The following is a 17,896-nucleotide window of genomic DNA, read 5'->3' as shown; positions in this document are numbered from 1 at the left end:
TAGATGTTAATATAGGTACTTTTACAAATGTTTTGAAATATCAATGCTCAGTTTATTGTAAAAATTTAACTAAAAATATGTCTACCATCAATCTTAGTAAGACTGGCAAAAATAGTAGTAATCATGTGGTTACAACCATGGGCGGTTAGGTTAGGTTAGGATAGGCCTACCAAGCATTTACCGTTGGGCCTCCCCCTTCATAATGGGGCCCTCTAATATCACGTATTATTAAATTTCACGGTATGCCAAAAATGGTTACAACACTAAAAGAAATAACTATAATTCATGAATTTCAATCATCTACATGCTACATCCCTTTTATTGTTATTATTAAAGGACATTTATAAGTTTCAATTATTTTTCAATAAATTTATGGAGAGAAGTTGAGTATCTCGATTCAGAATAGTATACTTGTTCAACTTTAGAATTTAGATTATATTTATAGAAACATTTTTTTGTTGAGATTTTTTGATTTATGATTAACCAATCTTATGCAAATGTTATTAATATTATTATTTAATAAGATTAAAAACAATATCAATTATAAATTCAAGGAAAATGCAGAATTCTTAGCAGTCAACATTTTTATTACAAATCAAATAAAGACATTAAAAAGCTTTGAAATTATTTTGTGTGAGTAGCTTGTGCCTTTCTCATTTGCAATAAAATGTTGCTAAGTTCTTCACGCTTCCTCTTGGCACGAATGTGTGTTCCCAACTAAAAATAAAAAAAATATGTGTATTATTTTCAGTAAGTTGAAAAAAAAATCAGAACAGTAAATAGATGAAATGTATGCTTACTCGTCGTTTCAAGAATTTCAATGCACGCTTGTCTTTGGATACCTTCAACAATTCCATGGCTCTCTTTTCAAATGGTGCATGACCCATAACTTCCCTTACAACATCCCTGATAAACTTGTTGTGCTTAGTCAAACGCTATAAGACATAAGAGCATAGAGAGCAAAATATAGCTTAAATATAAATAAATATAATATAAGGCAGGGTCATAGTTATAGAAATTAAATTACATTCTACCTTGGTTATAGGAAGTTTATAGGACAACATAGTATTTATTTTATTACCCATGTTAAAATTTGATGAAATGATTATCTTGTCTTAAGGGAAAGATTAATTAAGTAATTACTCATCTAAGACTAGTAGCTATTAATTATGCCTTGAAATTCAAAGTGTAAGTAAATACAAATAACTTAAATTAATTTAAGATTCTTTCTGCATAGACTAATGATTACAGATTTATTTCAAACATCAATCATTCATATTCCAATAACCAGTGATGTATTTGTAATTTTTTTCTAGTGTATACGCTCAGCACTTAAACATATATTGAGGGGAGAGAGGTGGGGAGCTTAATCCCCTCTCTCTCAAAAAAAAAAAATTTCTCACCAAGCCTAAAATTAATTTATGGTGGGTCGTGGGGTTTACCACCTCGTCTTCGCCCCCAAAAAAAAGGTTATTAGACATATTTACGCCATGCAATAGGATAAGATGGAGTTAGACCTTACTTTTTATCACAAAATTTAGTTCTGTTTGCATTGTATGTAGTAAAAAAATTGATCTTATACATTTTTTCTAACAATTATAACAATAAGATAATATCGGTATTCAATAACAATTTTTTAAAGGTATACATGGGTATCCCCATGGGTACCTGCGTATCTCTAGTAATTTTACAGGGTATACGCTAAATCAGTAAACTAGTGGTAGGGTATACGCCATTTACCCTCCAATAACCCAAATTAATATTTATACACTTCTATCAGTTCACTACCTACCTATCTAATTTTTAACATGTGCAAGCATGGAACTAGATATATAGATAATAACAAGAGTAATTGCTTAGTTTTATTTTTATTTTTTGCATTTTATTATAGAATAATGATAATAAAGCATTAAATGTATTGTATAATACAAATTTATCTAAAACAGGATAATTTGTTAGAAATTTCTAACTTATATTGAATCTTCAATTAAGATTCAAATTTAATAAGACTAGAGTAAAGATTAGTAAAATACAGTCAAGTTGTGATAATTCAAAAAACTTGACAATTCTTATTTTTGTTTTTATTCTCCTAGAAAATTAATCCCCTATTTATAAGTTAGATATCTCTAATCAAATCCTCCTTCGACTTAAAGTGACTACTATATCAGCAAGATATTAGGTAGTTTCATTATTTAAAGCAGTAGATATTAATTGCATTTTTTTTTAGAAAAAACATCATTGTTTAAATCACCAAGTTTCTGCTCTCGCTATATTTTTCGAACTCAATAGTGAATAAATATTGATTAAGTGAACTTAAGCACATACTTGTTAAACTAACCAGGAAGGTAAAAAGAAAAAAAGTGACTTATTTTAATATACAGAATAATATGTAGTACTGTTACTCACGCCTTTAGTGCGGGCTTGTCTGAGCTTTTCACTTTTGGCTGACAGTTCTTTACCACTGACTTTACCGACCCTTTCGATTTTTGTGGTCTTGTGACCACGTTTTAAACCAACCGCTAGCTCATAACGCGGAGCCATTGTTCAGAATCTGTCACAAAATTTTTAAATATCTATAAACGCAAATTTCAAAAATACTAAAAACTGAAAGTGACTGCAACATAAAATGGTTGATATATGAATAACGTAAATATTCACCGAAAATATATTAAAACAGTAAATAGAGATTACGATTCAATATTTAAATCAATTTTTAGTCTTACCTTAATTTCGATGTATACGGATAAAGTATGAACGAGGACGATGTGTTAAGTGTTTATATAAAAAAAGAAGAAAAGTAGCTAGTAGTTGACGGTACGTAGATCGCTAATCGCTATTCCCTAACAATTAATAACAAGTAACAACAAAACACTGTTTTTAAGGTTATACCATTACTTAGTGATAAATACCACTGGTTCGGTCATCAGCTTATAAGAATTGATAACAATTGATAAACACTTAGGGGACGGGCACGGATAATAGATATATATATATATATATATCTATTATCCGTGGGGGACGGGTACAGTTTTCCCGATTTTGATAACAACTGATAACATCGAACCTGATAAGAACGAAAAAAAAGGCTCTTGCCAACCTATAAAAGTTAGCACAAATCCGAATTCCCGCATCGTTAACCAGCAATTATATAAACGGTATTATACGGTATATGATCTAAGGATAAACATTACGTTATCACGAATGGATATTCAAAGGAAACAATTTTTTGTGTCACCATCGAGCACGCAGTTTGCCACTTCAGTACTCACTACCACGATTTAAGATATATTTAGACAGGGACGGATTGGGCCATCGGGAAATCGGGAAATTCCCGATGGGCCGCGTGCTAACTAGTTGACGGGGCCGCTGCATGCGTTACCAAACTACGGCTGTAACCTGTCGCAAATTAAATTTTAAAATTTATAGATTTTCATAAATACGATTTTAAATTTTATTCATATCAATTATTGCAAACTAGAAAGCAATAAGTCAATAACCAAAATATGAATAATAAATATTACCAAAGTCTATGACGCATAATATTATTATATTGTATAACAGGATAAATTTAACAAAAACTGAATAATAATTTAAAGTTAGAGCAATAATTCTAATCAAAAATAAAACAATCTCCGTGAACAGTAAATCTACAAATAATCTGATATTCCGTCTTCGTTTTGTCGCCTGTCGGCGGGTAACGACGACGAATTTTAACAATGCAAGTCGGCATGGAACTGTAGTCTGAACAATAAAAATGTTTTTATTTTAAATTTAGATTATTTATAATATTGTAATAAGTAGTATCGAATTGATATAATTATAAATATACATATTAGTTTACCATCTAAACACGGGGCCTCTAAAAAGTTATTTTCCCGGGCCGGTCCAAAATTCCAATCCGTCCCTGTATTTAGATATATTTTAAATTGTGCTCACTACTCACAGATTAGGTCACAAAAATCCGATTGGCGATTACTATCGATAAATCTACATGTGATATAGCAGGGGTAAATATAAATAAATAATAACTCTTGTTGAATATACTTATTTATTTAATTTTAATGTTTTTTATTTTTTTGCAACACCAAAATATTGTTAACCAAATTAAGTCACTGCATCCGCAGGTTAACGTCATTGTACACAACACGACAATAGATTGAATACTCGAGTCGGTAATTCTTGATTATGGACTGTGCTACTTCTGTATAGGTTAACTTAAAATGCAAATCAACCATGTACCAAAAATGGTACACATAACAGTTGCCGGTTAACCTGTTAAATGCATGTAAGAATTCAACCTTGAAAAATAAATATTAGTTAATACATTTTATTATTTCTTATTTAAAATGTTTTTGCTATGACATCACTTCACATAGAAGTACTTATATGAAATATGAATATTATATATTATCAACATACAAAATATATATTTATATAGCATATTTTTTAAAGTACTATTATAGGTAGGTATAATGTATAATAATTATTATAGTGCATAGTATTGCATGGTTAACTACTTTGTTTATTAAAAACACGCATACATATATTTAAAATAATTACAGTTGTATTTAAAAATTAAAATATAAAATTATTATTATTATAGATATACATTTAAATATTTCAAGTCTTAGCCATTTATATGTAATATATATCAGAAATTCCTAAATTAATTTAATTTAGTATAAACAAATAATGTTGTATTTCAATAAATATCTACAATTTATATAGGTAATGAAAGTAATAGATCATAATATATTATTTTAACAATGGTAGTTTTTATTTATTACAATATAAATAAGTTTTAATTTTTGAATAACTCTATTATAAATTCAAGTAGATAGGTATAATTATAACTTTAATAATATGAGTTAATAGTTTTCACCAATATTTGTTTTAAAAACATAAAAATAGATATTCCTATATGAACTGTGAAATTAATATTAAAGAGAGATGTTTTTTTTATAGCTAAACCAATTTTAAAAGTTTAGATACTTAATGTCAATACAAATGTTAACAACCGTGCATGAATTCGATTATAAAGTAGTATTTATAATATGTATATTAAGTTGGTATAACACAAGATACTTTATAAATTTTATCCAATCGTAGGTATACAGTTTTTAATTTGTGTAATGTGGGTAAACCTGTGTTATTAGTAATATTTGATAATATAATAATATTTAAACAATTAATTATTTAAAAACGAGCAATCCTGATAATTTCATATACTCCTATTAAACGTTTTACAGTTTTGAAATTTTAATGCTTATATAAATTAAACAAATTGACTAAAATTAATGGTACTTTAAAAATATTGTTATGTGATACATAATAAAGTAAATCTGAAAAACTTAAGTTTTTGTATATAATATAATATTATAATATAATATATAATTATAATATAATTATATTATATAATATTAATATTAATAATATTAATTAATATATTATATAATTATATATTATATAATATAATTATAATATAATATATTATAATATATATAAGATCACCGTATATAATCATAACAAAAACAGAAGCAAACATTGTAAATTAATTTTTGTAATTTCTTATAATTTTATTATACGGTGTACAATTATATATACTCAAAATATATATATTATGAAAACAACAAAATAATTATTTATGTATATTATTTAGTATTATATAAACGAAATGCATACCTAAATACAAAGTTGTATTCTCACAGACACCTCCGTTGGTGGGTTATTTGTCTATAATATTATATATAGCGTTTGAGATACCTATTTAATATTATTACTATCGTTCACGAAATAATTATATTCTTAGGTTTTTGCGGGAACCGATAAGGTAACAAGCAGTATAATAAGCGTTTAACTATTATATTTTTACAAGTCGCCGATACAGCTATATAATATACATATCATGGGCGTTCTCACAGGGGGTGATATGGGGGATAGATCCCCCCCAAGGCTCTTTATTTTCTTACATATTAGTGATATATATTATGTCTATTTTTGGTTACCCTTACGACTTATGTAACAATTTCTTTCATCCCCCTCCATTGAAAAATCCTGAGAACGCCTCTGATACATATAATAATACTTGCTGGCTGCAGCAAAAAATACTACCACAAAATAGCTTTTTGGCTACAGTTTTATCACTACTGACCTAATTTATTTTAAAAACAAAATATATATATAGTTGGTAGATACAAATTTTTGGTTATACAATAATGAAAGTTCATCACATTATGTTCACTCAACAATTATTATAATAACTGTAATAGTAAATAGTTAAACGATTGATGTTCTTAAGATGAAAATTCTTAAAAACTATATAATATAATACGTCATGTTTTTTTAAAAAATTTATTTAAACTTTGTCTATTCAATTAGTTTTAAAAATTATTCAATATAATATAATAATTGTTTACAATAAAATAAAAAATTAAAACAATATATAATTAAATAAAAAAGCATATATGGTTGACGAAAGATAATTTATTTAATATGATATTTCTTTGTTGATTTGGGAAAATTTATATAGTATCGAAAGGGATATTGGAGGAGTTTAAAAGGGACAGTAGACGGTCATGATGTATTGATTTGATAAGCTGGGAATGATGAATAGTAAGTGACTGATATCACAGACTATTGGATAATTGTGTAGTGTGCAGAAAGGGGAATCGTTCAGTGACAGTTTAAAGGAATGAGAAGGAAGTCTTGTGTGGCCAAACCGGAGACTGGAGAAAAATATTATGCATTTCCTAGAAAGATTGAGGTTGTATTCCTAGGTGTTGGGATGGTTGGAGAGATATTTCTGTACCGGGTGGTAAAGTAAGGAAGGAGTGAACCCCATTGTTCGAGCCAAAGATTGGATGTGCAAGTCCTGAAGATGAGGATAAAGTCAGACCGTGCAATTTTAATACATGTTTTATACTATTGTATACTACCTAAATAGATGAGTTTGAATGTTATACACACATACACCTATATATGTATATATTATAATGTAGGTATCTCGGTATCTGGTATAAATATATTGATTACTATAGTAATTGAATACATTTATTGAATCCCTATCGCATATTTTATTTAATCTATATAGTTTACAACCAAATCATAAATAATATATTTTGGTATCTGTTTAATTTTATAATTACAAGCTATTTAGTTATTATTAATTTCGTGTCTTATTTTGCATATCATCATGTTAAACTTCCATTATTATTTAATAAGATTATCTGTTTATAATTTAGTATTTATAACTACCGAAGAAATCTATACATACTTTTTAATATGTATATATATATATAAGTCTCATCTTGTTTTAACAATCAACAATAAAACAAATCTAAAATAAATTAACTAATAACTGTGTATACTATATTCAAAAGTTAACCTTTATGGTCCTATTTATATAATAATATAATAATTTAAATAAAGTAAAAGTTTGATTTAGTTTTTACAATTTTGCTTAATTAATATCATTTTTACTCCAGATATATTGATATATACAGCCATTATTCCAACCACTATAATCTTATTATAATGTATTTTACAAGAATTATAAAAAATTTACTCTAGGAAGTGATCATATTTTATATATTTAAATAAACAAACAAATAAATAAATCTATTTCAGTAATGCGTATTGGATATTTCTAGTTCACTTAACATTTTTTATAAGTATAACTTTAATTTGTATACTTATTTGTAAAAACTAAATGGCTAAATATTTTTTGATTAGTATTTTTTATTTTGAAATAATCCAATTTTAAATAGTTTAATGATTTAATTATTCATCAATTATTTTTAAATATTATAATACATACTTAAATTAAAAATTTAATTTGTAATTTTTATTGTCACAACTGTTTACCATGGTAAAATCATTTATCACCTTCATTTTGATAATTAATATTTTAACTATATTTTTCCTAAAAATGAAATTTGTTGATTATTTAGTTGTATTTGGGTATTTCATATTTTTAGTTATGTTGGAAATAACTGTATTATTTTATAATTTTACAGGTAAATGAATCTTTCTATTTAATACTTTATGATGTTGAATTGTTTTCAAGGTTTTCAAATATTTCAAATCTAGAATGTCACAAAATCTTCGTTAAAAGATATTGTAGGTATTATTATGAACCATGTAAGTAGGTGCCTACCCATCATGATCAAAGTATGAATCAATAATAGTCTTTAAGTTTTTATACATATTAAAAATGTCCATACTTATTAATAATAATAATAATAATAATAATAATAATAATAATAATAATAATAATAATAATTACATACAAATATCATAAATGCTCGTGTTGGTCAACCACATTTTCATTAACAATGAGGACTATAAATATACACATATATTCATATACATAATAGGTACTGATAACTTTTTAATAATATAAATTATAAGGTAAATATTTACAGGAAATTGGAATTTAATGTTTATTTTTTATTCGACACATTTATACGCATAGATTCTAGTACTTATTCTTTATACACGATGGAGTTATAATATGCTTTTATATAATATATAACGAGACCGTATATACATTTATTTATACACTTCGATTTTCAAACTATTATTACGAATAAATCAATAAATCGATAACGAAGAATTTGGAATTGACATATTATTATCTATTTAGCTTAGGTACATCGTACATACATACATATATATAATAGGTATATATAAATAAATTATGCATATAGTTATACGCACAAAGCCACGAATATGTAATATGATATTACACAAAAGAGCTATTGATTGTATCCATATGTATATAATATATTTTATACATAATAATGGGAAGTCAAACGATTTTCATTTTCGTTTTCGTTTTTTTTTTTTTATTCTCTTTTGATTATGAAACTACTGTCGATAATGGTATAATATAAAATATTATAATTTATAGTATTATATCCTACGGGGTTTATGGCGTATATTATGATACATACAGGATGATTAACCAAGCATGATAACCCCCGTTTTATCTTTTAACTATATTATGATTTGATCACAATTGAAATTTATTTAGTTTACCGTAGGTATACCTCCTAGTTAAAAACAGTGGCGGCGCTAGGCGTGGGCGGTGTGGGCCATTGCCCACGGCCTCACACCTCAAAGGGCCTCGCGTTCTATAGGGTTTTATAATTAACCATAGAGAAATATGACAGAAGTTAAAAAAATTTTTAAAAGGGCCTCTTTAAGTCTACTTCGCCCACATGTAACTTTTACCTCGCCACGCCACTGGTTAAAAATACTGATTTTCAAAGACTTAGGATATCCTGTTGGTAATTATTATTCGATAAGGAGTATCACATATTAATACAGACACGTCATTATTTCCAAAAAAATCATTACCTTTCAAAATCTATAAAAAATCGAGTATGTTTAACGTGGAGGTTGTTACGTTTGACAAAAAGATAACACGAAGAGTGAGCGTAGGTATATCTTGGCGGATATCCTTATCGGACCTACCTACACGCGTTTTATAGTACCTATTTATAATGGCAACCGTTTGTTTTACACGCGTGTAAATTGTAAACGTTCATACAGCTTTCAGTGTCTCACTTTATAGTTTATGCACACTTTTAAATAAACAATATACGCATACAAATCATATATAGGTAGGTACTTCTAATGTGCACGCGTGTATAAATCAAATTCATTTGGTGTATACATATACACGAATACTCGTTTAACATATTATTATGCGTACGATTTGCACAAAAGAGCACGAGCGCAACCCACACATACACACACCACTCACGAGGCAACAGTTATTAAATTGTTATTCTTTGAAGACGATACGGCGTCAGTTCTACAGAGGTAAGATACAGTGGAAATCCAGCAGCTGTGCATAATATATATTTTAAATACGTATCATCATACGCCATCGCTTATTATATACACATAGGTACCTACCAGAAATAATATAATACCATAGAAATTCACAGTAGCGATGGTGTTGCTGCATGTAACATATTTTATCCCCGTAAAATATATAAGACGCGTGGAAAGATCTGGCAAAGAGATTGGTCATCAAACGCGATATATGTACACGCATATTATTATGTAATAAACATGAATATATACAAACACAACGAATATAGCGTTTCCAATATGTTTATATATATATATATATATATATATATATAGGTGTGCACGGTACAATATTTTTACAATACAACTAGTGTGTGTACTACTGCAGTGTACTAGTGAGCTACGGTGTGTGTCAAAATATATTTAAATATTTTGTACTTAGTGTAAACAGGGTGTTTCTGGAAACGGATGAGGTCATTAATGTATTGTACTTGAGTACCTACCTCGATGTTTTTTCTATCTTAAAAATCTGAATTTATTCAAGTTCTTTATAGAATATTATCTAAAATGCAAAAATTAAGTCTCTATAGTTGTATATTTTGCAAAATTCTTATAAGAATAGATGTGTCACATCGTTTTTGCGCTTATCAAGCGTTATCCAAGTTCGAGTCAATGACTAAAAAAATGTCGTGTGAAACATCAAGTATGAGAATACCACAAGATATACAGTGGTGATAGTTATTTGTTGTCATTTAATATGCATGATTAATCTGCACAATGTTTTATATAATTTTATTTACTAGAAAAAAAATAATGAAATCACAGTAAATACTTATATTAGTGATATCATTGATTATAGAATAGACTATTTTATAATCAATAGTGATATCATCCATTTCAAAAACACCCTATATAAGTATATTATTTTCTACGTATTGAAACGAATTTATCGAAGTAAAGGTAGGTATTGATCTCAAGATTATAATATACGACGTCTGTGTACTATGTACATTGTACCTATTTCATAAACGAAAGAAAGATACTACGAATAGTTTATTTTTTTGATTATTTGCAGCAGTTATCTTTTGGCCTGAGGGTCTATATTGTACGCCGAAAAAATGCCTGTTGTACACGGGAAAAACTCTTAAAATAATTTCTTTATAGTTTGTACGGAGTACCTACTATAAACTCCTGTCTCATATAAAAAATAGCAAAAACTTGTTTACAAGTCGTAGTTACCACTTATTGAAATAAATAATATATATTCATTATGATAAACTGAACGTAAATTATTATTTTTAACTTTGAATACTCGTTATTATGATCCAAACCAACTGTCACGTTTTTTATAATAATATTTTTAAATATTTTATTCAAGTTTGAAGAAAACTATTTGTATAGGTAACGCTGTTACATTTTTCCGAAACGGTCTGATTATTATACTGGCACTATTTTTATTTGATTGTATATTGATCTGTCTGAATGATAACCACTGCAAAAAACCAACCAGTACAATGAGTGTGGCATAAAAGGTTAAAAGGATAAAACCTAACCTTCTGTTCATAACACACAGGCTGATTACTGGTTCTTTTGATTTTTAAAAGAAAAATCATTAATTCTCGAAAAACATTGAAGTATTTGCTAATATAATTTTTAGATTATTTGATGTACACTGAAATATAATAACAATCATTATACTATTATATCGATATGATGACAAAAGTGCAAAAAATACAACATGCACTCTGACGTAATTATAATGACCACAAAACAGCAATACAGCGTCTATGCGAAAAGATTATTTGCGATTTATATACGTTATATATTGTAATATTATATTTACTATGCGATGTGATTCTCTGCGTATGTGCGTTAACCCCATTTTTCTATTTCTAAAACGCAATTATTCAAAATATGAGTTTCGGAATTTTCGGAATATTCAAATACTGCACCTACTCTATTGAAGAATGAAGATCATATTTTTATTGAAACTCTTGAAATTTTACGTAAAGGTACTAATAAACAATTAGTGTCTTCTGTAGAGATATGAACTTTTGTAGTCTTGTTTTTCTAAAGACGACCCCCATCCCCCTATTCCACTGTAAATAATTTTCCCAATATTTTTATTTTTTTTGAAAATTATGACGTGTCAAAATCGAAATTCAATCGATTATAGTTTTTGAGTAGTGTAACTTTTTGTTTACTTAGGACAATAGGATTACCACGGACTTATATTATCCTAATGTTTTGGAAGACAATATTATGCAGGACTATAATGGTAATTTGAAAGTTTTAGTAATTTATTCTTATCTATCGATGATTATAATTTATAAATATTGTTCAAGTATAATAAATACTAGAAACTATATTATACCTATATCTATTTTATATTTTTATCAAATTATTTTTCAATAAAAACTGAAAAATATTACTCATTCGAATGATGAGAAATAACTAGGTATCTATCTACATAAACATTTTGAAAACAATTATCTTCTAAATAATTTACAGTTTAAAATGGTTGTTGGTCGTCATTTGAAAAATAATTGTTTTGTATCGAAACAAACATTCGTTATTAAATAGTACAATACAATTTTCCTGAATTTTTCAATATATTATCATGGTCTTTTAGTATAATATTATTGAAAAATTGCAAAAGTCAGAATTTGAACGAATTAATTATTACAAGACAAAAAATGTTATGTGCATGCTCGGTGAATCACTACTCTGTTCATTGACGGGCGGACGTACTATGACGCAGTATTTTATTTTATTACGATATTAGGCGATATCGTCAACCATAAAATAAATTCGGTGGGTGTACCTAAAGTTGTCGAATCGATTTCAACGATATCCTCCAATTCAAATCTTTTCCTCGCCGTATATACTTCGCCCCATCTTTTATACATTAAACATCAGTACATCACACCGTGCGACGATGATGTAAGTAATCGTATATATAAATATAAATATATTTTACACAATGTTATACGGGAAATTAGCCGCCAGTTATTGCCGCAAGAGAAGCACTATTTATGTAACGTGCACAGTCACCCGATTTATACGCATTGGTATAACACAACGATATTGCTATTCGATATCAATAAATATTCTAATAAGTGAAAATATTGTACGCGGATCTCGTACGTGAAAATCTCGAATTCTTGTCACGCCTCGACAGAGGAATTTTTGATTAAATCACGATTGTGTAAGTATTTTTACGTATGCACTCTTTGAATCTGGTGTAATAATTATTTTATATAACTGTCGAAGTGTATGTATGTAGCTGTGCGGACTAATACAAATAATAATAATAATAATAATAGTCTATGACCACTGATATTTCTTAGTCCAGATGATTATTTTTTTTAAAAATATTTTTATGAAACAGTTACTGTGAAAACCTGTACCTACACTATATAACGCACATCAATTTGAAAGCTAGGTTTGACTTTTTTTCGTGTATAAGTCCGTACCAGTAATTACAAATGCCATCTGTAATATTATGATGAAATCTGATTCAATTATTCTTGTCGCAATAAATTGTAAAACTTTTGGAGACAACTACGACGAAAAAAAACAAGATCTTTTGAGGGGCGTATATCGATTGCGCCGAAATGACCTTTTTACCTGTGAAAAATCTATTGATTCCGCCGGCTATCGACTCCGCCGAAGTTTTCTTTTTATTGATTCCGCCGGTTAATATTTGTAAATTATTTATTTTAATGAAAACAAAATATAAAAGGCTTAAATTAATATACAATTAATTTTCAATTCACTAGTAAAAACACTCGTAGTCTTAGAGCATTACCTAAATATATAACTTGAATTTTGAATTCTCCAACTATACTAAACGTCTTAATCTCCCCTAACATATTCTATAATAATATACGTATAGCTATCGCATATTATCGTGTCGGTTTTATCTTAATCAATATAATCTATAAAATTGTATCGAAAAGAGACATATTTTATTACACGTAGGTACATCGGTATTATTAGAAATAAAAGTAAATATTGTACAATATGTTTTGTGTCCAAATGATCAACATTTAGTGACAGTTGTAGTCTTGTTCGCGTGTTGCATTATACATATACCAGATATCTCGACACCTCGTGTTAAAAATGAATTTTGAAATCGTTATTAGTGAAAGAAAAAATCAATTAATATCATATAAAAGTTTTAAATTTTATAACAAAGCGTACTATTACCTATTTATTTTATTTGTACTAAATTATATTATTTTTGCATTTTTGGCGTTTTTAAAATAAATTGTAGAACATTTGATTATTATTTACTATTACCTATTTATTTTATTTGTACTAAATTATATTATTTTTGCTTTTTTGGCGTTAACTAAATAAATTTTATATCATTATTTTACTATTTTAATACATTTTACTTACAAAAATGTTTGAATTATTTTTTGAAATATTTATATTTAAACTTTAAAAAAATTGATTTAAAAATACATAGTCGGTGGAATCGATAGCCGGCGGAATCAATAAATAAAAAAGTTCGGCGGAATCGATAGCCGGCGGAATCAATAAATAAAAAAGCTCGGCGGAGTCGATAGCCGGCGGAATTGATATTAAAACGGCGGAATCGATAAAACCCCCTTTTGAGAGTTACTAAAGGTCGTGGTCGGGATGGAATATGCCGGGTATAATATATGGGGGGTGGAGGTCGCTTACACGGTAGATAGAGTATCGTTAGTCGTGTTTTGACGATGCAGTTTTCAGCAACCTGATTACCGGTTTAACTAATTAGGTATTAGTTTGTTCGCTCAAACTGGTAAACAATTTGCTCAAAACACGACTATTGTTTGGGAGCATTATTATAATATGTATAACATTGTAGTCCACATTGTCAATATGATAACAATATGTCGTAATTAATCGTAATATAGAATTAATTACGTAGGCTAATCGACCAGCACGAGCCGTCTTATAGCTATTTGACGAAAAGATCTTTGAGCGACGAACAGATGGACGTGTCGCACGTGCGGGCCGGCGTGTTCGGGTCAGCCGACGTTTTGGTGATTGGCTTGCCGCCAGAGGGCTGCTGCTGCGACAGGTGTTCGTGGTGCTCACCGTCGGCGGTCGGCGACGCGTCGGCGCTGTCACCCGTCTTCTTGGCTGCCAAGAAACCCTCGATGGCCGTGCCCAACACCTCGGCGTTCACCACCGAACCGGTGGGCCGGTCCCACACTACGACGTCACCACCGTTGGGCGCCGGTTTCTTGTCTACGGACGACGACGACGACGACGACGGCAATGGCGGTGGCAGTGGCGGCGGGGACAGCGGCGCCGCGCAGTGCTTTTCCGGTTTGCTTCCGGACGACGGCTCGATCAACAGTGACACTTTCGGCCGTTCGTCGGCAAAAGTCACGACGACCGGTGACTTTTGTACCACGTATTCACCGCCGGTAGTCAGACGCTGTTCCACGCACTCAGCGTCGGCTCCCCGCTGTCCCCCGGCCATCGAAACCACGGTCGCCGTCCTGGTGGACATTTTCCTGAACCAGTTCCTGGTGCTGTTGCCCGCCGCCGTGGCCGCCATTGCCGCCGCCGCGCCTATGTTGGCCACATCCACGCTGTTGGACCGAGCTGCTCGGAGAACGTCCCGGCGACGGTCACCGCCGTTGAATTCACCGGCCACGGCCGTCGGGAGGCTGTCTGTGGTCTTGCTGCTGACCTGTTGCCGCGGGCCACCACCTTTGGTCGACTGTAACGCTTTGGTTGCCGTCGACTTCAACGAGTTCATTATCGACTGTAGATCGGTGTTTGTACACACGATCCCGGAAGATTGTGTTGCAGCCGTGGTCGCGGGCTGCAGCGTCGAGTTTGGAGGTAGCTCCGACGCCCGCCGCCGAGCCGGTACGGGTGCAGCAATTTTATCGCAAACGTCGATGTTAGAATACCTCCTGGCCTCCTTGAACCTGGAAAAACACGATTACATTTTTTCTTATATTATATTATTTTGTTTTTATAAATATATTATACTACTGCTCTAGGGGTCAATCTATGAGAGTTGTGGTGAGCGGGATGATGGTGGATCGGTAGTTAAGATTAATAATGATTAGAAAATATAAAGTACGTGGAAGATGTAAAATTTACTTCAGTCAGCATCATTTATAACGCGCGGCAGTCAACTATAGTACACCGTCAACAATACTTCGTTATAAACAAATAATATAACCAATTGCTTAAACCGAATTTGATCTTATGCATATTACAAAAACATAAACTGAATTTTATCTAGTCCTTGGAATTAATGCCGTTATATCTCATATTACATCGATACGATAAATCAAAATCCATATCGCCGTACAGTATACTATCTCCATACTGCCGTATTAGGGAATTTGGAAATTTAAATACCAATTTTTTTGGAACATAGCGTATACATCACAGCCGTTGTTTAGCTCTAAACATTGTTTTTGTTTTAAATTATTATACAGCAGCAACATTCGTTTCGTTAGGACGGCTCATATTTGTTTATTTGAGTATTTACGGTGCTGCTTATAATTGTTAAAAATATTTGGTGACGTTGACGATTTATGTAAACCAGTATGATTTTCGAAGCCACTACACTTATGGTTATAAGTCACGTACCAGGTTTATTTTTTTAAACAAATATGTAGGACGGCGCCTTGTGTAGGCAATTTAGGTACATCACGGTGTGGGAGAACGGTTTAATATGCTACATTATTGTAGTTATTAATTTATCATTTCTTAATAAAATTGTCCATTTTTTGGTTAGAAATTACATAAGCTACTTAGATACTGATTTCAAATGGCAGACGAAGTAGCCAAGCTTATTTCAAAAGGTTTCTGACACCATATATCCATAATGTCATCCTAATCCTCTTATCTTTGACCAACATCCATTAGCCTTTTAGAAAATACTACACGTCGCATACAGCATAGATACCTCTTTAATGGCCGTCGTTATGGTATTAACTTAGGTTCCGTCAACAGAATACCACATTCTTCACGCGAAGCGAGCCCCTTATCAATTATTCATATCATTAATTTGCCGAACAAATTTACATATTATACAGTTTTCCTGTGCATAAAAATAAAACCAGATTTCAAAATATATGCGATTTTTATAACTTAGAAAAATATAAATGATTTATTAGAGAGTAAAAAAAATGGTTTATTTCCGTAATTGGAGTGTCTTAAAAAAAATAAAAAAAACATTTGCTGCTACGACAGTCTTTGTACATATTATGGATAAATTGTAACGGACACTTTTCTTTCAGAGAATCATTGTACGCAGGCTGCTAATAATAACCAATATCACTACAAAAACCTAATGTAAAAAAAAAGAAGTAGATAAACCTTATGTTGTACAGTTGTAGATGCCAACTGTACATTTTCATTGCGTAAGCCACTGTTTTAATCATGTGTTAAATTTGAATTCAATGATCAATCATTGTGTACGAAAAACAAATCTGAGCAAAGACAGTCTGACATGTATTATTAGATTCTGAGAGGAGCGATGAATGTATTGATTTCACCATGATGTATGTTTTTATTTTTTTTGTGTCTGTTATCACGTTTTGGGGCAGTAAAAGTGCTTCGATTTTTGACTACAGTGCTTCGTTCGATCAGAAAGTGAATCTAGTTGGTACTTTGGGGGGGGGGGGGGGGAGTCCAAAAGTAAATTTTTTTTAATATTATCTAAATAATCGGGATATACAAACTAAAAATTAAGGAAAAAATGGGAGATTTTACGCACAATCAGTTTTCGACAAAATCGATTTTGGTTTTTGATGTCACATTAAAAAAAGTGACCATAGATACAAGAAATTTTCACCGAATGTTTATATAAGTATATTCTATTTTCATTTTCCATAATGATTGCAAATAATATGTATGATAATTATACAACACCTAGGTATGATGTCGTTTTTTGGATCTTTGGCGCGGCTCCCTTTGCAAACTTGCGACGTCTCTGGGAGCTGTGTGATGCACAATTTGAATATCTCTGATATATTGGAATTACAACAAAGTAATTAAAATCACATTCTTTCTTATATAGGTAAATATATTTTTTTCGTCC

General features: G+C 30.1%; 2 protein-coding genes across 4 annotated transcripts in view; both read right to left on the bottom strand.

Annotated features, from left to right (window-relative positions):
• Positions 1-566: 566 nt before the first annotated feature.
• Positions 567-2,881, bottom strand: RpL36 (ribosomal protein L36). Of its 2 annotated transcripts, none has more exons than XM_015524538.2 (4): positions 2,724-2,881; positions 2,407-2,551; positions 801-935; positions 567-717 (listed from the first exon to the last, which is right to left on the bottom strand). In XM_015524538.2, the coding sequence occupies exons 2-4, from the start codon at positions 2,539-2,541 to the stop codon at positions 625-627; spliced, it is 363 nt and encodes a 120-aa protein (XP_015380024.1). In that variant the 5' UTR covers positions 2,542-2,551; positions 2,724-2,881; the 3' UTR covers positions 567-624. The 2 variants fall into 2 exon arrangements, with proteins under 2 accessions (XP_015380024.1, XP_015380025.1); XM_015524539.2 differs by having other exon boundaries at positions 2,407-2,573; positions 2,724-2,862.
• Positions 2,882-4,636: 1,755 nt separating this feature from the next.
• Positions 4,637-17,896, bottom strand: part of LOC107173840 (uncharacterized) — a 119,218-nt gene continuing 105,958 nt past the window's right edge. For both annotated transcript variants that reach the window (XM_089222741.1, XM_089222740.1), the window contains one exon: positions 4,637-15,764. In XM_089222741.1, coding sequence (XP_089078867.1) covers positions 14,777-15,764 — 988 coding nt within the window. In that variant the 3' untranslated portion in view covers positions 4,637-14,776. The remainder of the gene's footprint in view (positions 15,765-17,896) is intronic.

This window comes from Diuraphis noxia, unplaced genomic scaffold, assembly GCF_037042655.1.
Source record: "Diuraphis noxia isolate RWA-SAM2 unplaced genomic scaffold, SU_Dnox_SAM2 contig0003, whole genome shotgun sequence".
Taxonomy (NCBI): domain Eukaryota; kingdom Metazoa; phylum Arthropoda; class Insecta; order Hemiptera; family Aphididae; genus Diuraphis; species Diuraphis noxia.
This window is presented reverse-complemented; position numbering and strand designations above follow the sequence as displayed.